Raw genomic sequence first — 5,787 nt, forward strand, 5'->3', positions numbered from 1 at the left:
TGTATGTGCATGTATGAAAATGAAAAAGTGTGTGTGTGTGTGTGTGTGTGTGTGTAATTGTCACTGCAGTCTTGGTGTCAATGTATATGAAATTGCTACCCCCACCCCCCCTTTCTCTTCCTTTTTTCCTCTGCTTTTTCTCGCTTGCTCTTCTTTCCATTCCTCATCCTTCATCCTTTTCTCTCACTCTAGTATATCTAGGGACTCCAGTCGGGTCCCCAAATTCATCAGTGAGGCCCAGTGTCTAAAGAAAGGCTGTGTCGGGCCTGACGGCGAGGAGGACCTGAGCCTGGAGTCAGCACCTATCCAGCATGAGGTGATGGTTCTGAAGATGGTCCATGGCAAGGTCAGAGGTCAACGGAAGAGAAAGAGAGAAATCTTCTACCAACTCAGCTTTCAGGTCATCACCGTGGGCTGTACCTGCATACGGCCCAATGTTGTCAGACACGATTAAGTGAAACTGGTCATGGGGGAAATGCCAACACATCAAGAAGTGGTATTCAGCAGTGAAGTTGAGTTGCGTTGCGTTTTCGGCTTCCTCCAAAAAAAGAACCCTCTTATTACACAGGACTGGGCATAAAAAAATATTGGGCGCCAAGCTGTTAGAGAAATTGAAAATATTGTTGAGTGTTTTGCATTAGTTTGTAAATATTGTGTAAGATATTTAAGATATGTATTCTTTATGTTACACGGTGACTTAACTGTACTTCACTGTTTCAGTAAGCTTCAGGCTTAGTGTGTCACTGCCAATATTTATTTCAAACTCAAAGTTAAGAAAAGCGGCCAACTAATTTGAATCATACAGTGGCTTTAGGATTAAAGGGTCTTTTCTGAGTGGGATTGAGAGGTTTTGAAACTGTATGATTTATTGGACTATGTATATTTTTACTCTTCACTCTTGAAAATGTTAAACCTTCTCTTTGGCAGCCCCCCTCCCCCGTTATTTGTAATTTTGTATATTCTAGACGCAACCGACAAGTATTCCTTATGATATACCAGCATTGCTTTTTGTTCTAGCCTTGCATGATGCATGTATGATTGATTGATCAATTTCCAATAAATACACTGGCAAATGACCTCAAACAAGTCTTCTGTACATTTCAATAGTGTATAAGACAGTATTAGTTTTATTTAAATATATTATATATATATATATTTCTTCTATCATAAGTCGATTGCAAGGCCTTGGCAATGCTGTAAGTCATGCCAATAAAGCTTGTTAAAGTTTGACAGTATGCTAGGGTTAATCAGCATCACACATAGAACCATTACACAGCTCCACTTTTCAAAACAAACGGGGAGTGGGAGGTCGGATGAAATCAGCACACTTTTTGATATCTTATAATCTCTCTCTTTTTAAAACATAACCCTACTCTTTCATTTCAACTGTATCACATGTATGTCAGGAAAGTCAATGCATGACAAGAGGCAACGTTGTTTGTTTATTTCTGTCAAGAGAAGCTTTAACTGACCATGCCGAAAAAAGACAATTTTAGCCATCAGGACATCAAAGACATGGATAGCAAATAGAAGTCCCATATTTCTTTATGCATTGCTTGACCTCTGCAGCTCAAAACATGGCATACACATCATATGGAAGGGCAGCATGGGGAAAGAAAAAAAAACATTCCATGAAATTTTCTTTTGGCCCACACTGAACACCATAAGCATGACTACACTTAGCGTACGTTAAGCATCAATTACCCACCAGCTCCCCCTCAGCTGAGCAGCTAGGTGATAGCAACATTTTTTTTTCATTTTCATAGTTCACAACTCTGTGCACTTTAGGCCTGAAGCACCATAACAAGCAAGCACAACTGTGTAGATGCCATACAGACTTGAAAGTTGCCCCACACAGGTGCCACAAGTGGTTCACATACACAGCGTATCCAACACAACCCAGAGGTATTCAGAAGGCTATCGGCTCCCTGTGCACACTGGGACTTGTATGTTTTTCTTCTTTCACAGAGAAAATTAAATCATCACATATATGCAAAACCTGAAAGTACATCAGACACACACTCAAGCAAAATACACAAACACGTGTCCCAATGCTCCTGCTGACCATCAAACACCCTGCCCCAATATTCCAAGTCTCTCTGTCTTCAACTGGTCCCTCACGAATGGAAGAAACCACTGTCTCTTTGCTCATCTACTGTCCATGTTTCACTACAAGCAGATAATGGGAGTATGGCATTGTGAAGATGTGCCTCAAAATTGTGCTTGGCATATTAGGTGCAGTGAAAAAACAAAAAGTGTATTGTGCTTGAATTCTACAGTACAGCAAATTGACTGAGCCTTGAAATATGCAGTTTGTTACCAAATGATGTTGTGAAGCGTTAATTATAGTATGCTAAATTCCTATTTTAATACAGACACGGACACAGCAGTAGTTCATGTGCATCACATGCAGTGTTTGCTTAAGCCAGAAAAAAATTGTAACTAAGTCCGGACCAACTCTTCATTGTCATGAAATGCTGTTTATGTACATAATTAACAAGCAGATTGTGAGACTTCCCATGCGTGTGTATGGTTGTGAGATAGTAAGTGGTAAACACACAAACAAACAAGGGTGTAAGTGGGGGTGTGCGTGTGTGTGTGTGTGTGTGTGTGTGTGTGTGTGTGTGTGTGTGTGTGTGTGTGTGTGTATGGATGGTGAAGAAACATGTGTTTGTGTGTGTTTTCATGCATAGTGAAACTGGTTGCAAACGGGCAAATGTACTCTGAACACATATTTAGAGCAAGTTGGCAAATTTGCCGTGAGGAATGCAAATAACTATTCGTCTATTTTTCTTTCCTCTTTTCTGTTGTCCTTCAGAGAGACCTGACACATGCTCCCCATCCCTCACTCCCTCTCTCCCTCCCTCTCACTCTCTCTCTCACTCTCTCTCTCTCCCTCTCTCACTCCACCCAACCCTGGTGCACAATGGGACTGCCACCCAGTTACAAATGTTGGCTTCTCTTAACATACATTTTTACAGATATTCTTTTTTGTTTGCTGTTTTTCTAGACAAGGTTGGCATAGTTCATGAATGTCGATGTTGAAGAATTGAGTTTCCTCACGTCATCACCTCCCCGCCTGTGGTTGTTGCTGTTTGAGCTTTCTTGTGTTGTGTTGTGTTGTTGTTGGTTATTCTCCACTCCTCCCTCCATTTGTTTTTTCCTCTTCCTTGACCAGTGACAGCAGTCTTTTGGTGTTGTTCAGTGTGTCTACCGGCATGCCTCCTCCTTCATCTCCTTGTTCTTCCGCACCTCCTCTGCATGCTTGTCCTGAGGTTGACACACACACACACACACACACACACACACATACACATATAAATACAAGCACCACCAACACGCATACACAAACATATGCACAAACACACACACACACAAACACACCCACACACACACACACACACACACACACACACACACACACACACAAATTGCTTTAGATTTGTGCATATATAAGCAGCCACAACACTGTCAGGGGAGGTATACCCCCCCCCCCCCCCCCCCTCATGAAACATTAATGAAGCAGAGCGGGACATCAGCGCTGTGCTATAAACAGTCAACGAACACTTTTGTCCTGGGCTGCCGTTATACAGGCAGTTTAGTGTTAGTTCCACACTTCATGCGTGAGTTATTAGTCAATGTTTGTGGACAGGTATGAAACCCTTGGTTTACACTTTGAGTTTTTAATGGATTTTGTTACCTAGAAAAACAGCTTTACAGCGTAGTATAATGTGTTCCTAATCACATCAGAACTCCTAAAAAAGGCTCTATTTGATGTGGGTCATACATGTCTTTTCATTATTTCCAATTGATCTTATCTATGTTTTGGTGAAACAAATATCAGGCATCACCTTCTCCTGCAGCCTCTCTAACATGGCCGCCAGCAGGGCCTCGCGGTTCTCCTTGTTGGTCTCCATCTTCTGCTCAAGCTTCTCTTTGGCCATCTTGATAAAGTTGTTGTTCTCCTCGAACGCCTTCTGGATGACCTCACGCTCGTGTTCGCGCTTCTCTGCTAGGTGCTTCAGTAGCTCCGCTTCTTGACACTAGAGGGCGACAAACACCATAGAGTGAAAACGGTGAAAAGGGTGTGGGCTGGAGAGAGAGAGAGAAACGAGACAAGGGCTGGAGAAAGAGATGCATGTCAAGAAAAAGAGAGGGGGTAAGCAAGGACATGGCGTCTGCGTGTGCTTATCCACTTTTGTTGTGTATTGGTGAGTTTAAATGATGGCTTCTTCTACAATCTGCAATTGTAAGACTTGCTCGTAAAATCTGCTTGGTGTCTCTATCGGATAAACGGATTCCCCCACTGTAACCTTTTGTACTGCATTGTCTCTTTTGTTTCATTTCCTGCATTGCAACTTTTCTTGTCAGGGGCCGAAAGATTCAATTCAGACAAGCTTTTGTCTTTGTCTCTATCTGTCAGTCTCCTCACCTTCCTCCTCTCCTCAGCCGCCTCCAGCTTCTTCTGGATCTCTTCCAGGGAGGGGTCCTTGTGCTGGGGCATGGAGGATTTGAACTCCGGCACGCCATCGAACGAGGGCGGCTTAAGGATGACCTCGAAGGCCTGGCCGGACGCACGCTTGTTCAGCTCGATCACTTCCACCTCTTTGATCACACACCAGTTCAGGTCCACTGCATCTGTGCCAAACCAGGCGGAGACACACACACACACACACACACACACACACACACACACACACACACACACACACACGTACACACACACACACGTACACACACACACACACACACACACACACACACACACACACACACTCACACAGCTGTCTAAACAACACCAGCCTTTGGCACTCTCCAGCCAAGCCTTGTGGTTTGGAATCTCCATAACCACCTTCCTAAATCCCCATACTCTGAGAATGCCTGTATTTTTGTTTAACTTGAGTGTAATAGGGATTGACAGAAAACTAATGAAGTCATTAAATACAAATTAAAAAAACATAATTAACTTTTTTGTTCAAAGCATATACCGAAATAATCGTGAGCCTGAAAAGCCAAGTGAAGTCCAGTTTTATGAGCTACTCTGAAACTCTTGGGATAAACGGTAGAATTCATCTCACTCATTTTCATACATGTCTTTGTGTCTGGGTGTAGGTTTCCCCTTACCCTCGGCCTTGTACTGTGGCTTGTCGATCACTTGTGAGTTTAAACAGGAACACAGAAGTGACACCAGAGGGAGTTCCTTCACCTTGTCTCTGTAGGCTGTGGGAAACAATGCAGAGACTAAGGCAGGCCCTGAGAGCGCATCGTCGGTACAGTGCCAAGCAAACATGGTCAAAAGCAGGAACACGCCCTGAGGCACATCTACCAGCTGATCGAGCGGAACAAATCTGTTAAAAGGGAACATTCATTTGAGTCTGTTGCCTACCTGCCAACGTCATTCTGTCACAATGTATTATCTCTACTTTGGCTGAAGTCCTGTTTAGGCCCTGGAAATAAAACAGATATACTGAAATTAGACTCCTATATATTACGTTCAACCCACAGTGGTGATTTTTAGGTGAGATAGTGAGATAGCAAAAATAGCTGTCACAGTTACATTTGTGCCTGCATTCTGTAAGCTCAAGATGGTTTGGCAATCTGTCCATTTATTAAATGCAGGACGGCAGAAACAGCAGGTGTATTACAACCCCATGTGCTGCTCACAATTTGCAATATGAAATCAAAACAAGAACAAGTAACATTCCTTTCAAAAACTGCCATACAATATCATGAGAGCCCATAGGAGTTATAGATTAAGGTGAACAGTTTAGCAAATGTGTGGATGTC

General features: G+C 42.9%; 1 protein-coding gene across 1 annotated transcript; it reads right to left on the bottom strand.

Annotated features, from left to right (window-relative positions):
• Window positions 1–3,210: 3,210 nt before the first annotated feature.
• On the bottom strand, window positions 3,211–5,399 carry stmn4 (stathmin-like 4; the record flags this gene model as incomplete). The annotated part of the gene is made up of 5 exons (XM_080859344.1): window positions 3,211–3,270; window positions 3,852–4,043; window positions 4,433–4,638; window positions 5,125–5,220; window positions 5,387–5,399. 5 exons carry the CDS (start codon window positions 5,397–5,399, stop codon window positions 3,211–3,213), a joined length of 567 nt encoding a protein of 188 aa, XP_080715470.1.
• Window positions 5,400–5,787: the final 388 nt, after the last annotated feature.

This window comes from Sprattus sprattus, assembly GCF_963457725.1.
Source record: "Sprattus sprattus genome assembly, chromosome: 2".
Classification (NCBI taxonomy): Eukaryota; Metazoa; Chordata; class Actinopteri; order Clupeiformes; family Clupeidae; genus Sprattus; species Sprattus sprattus.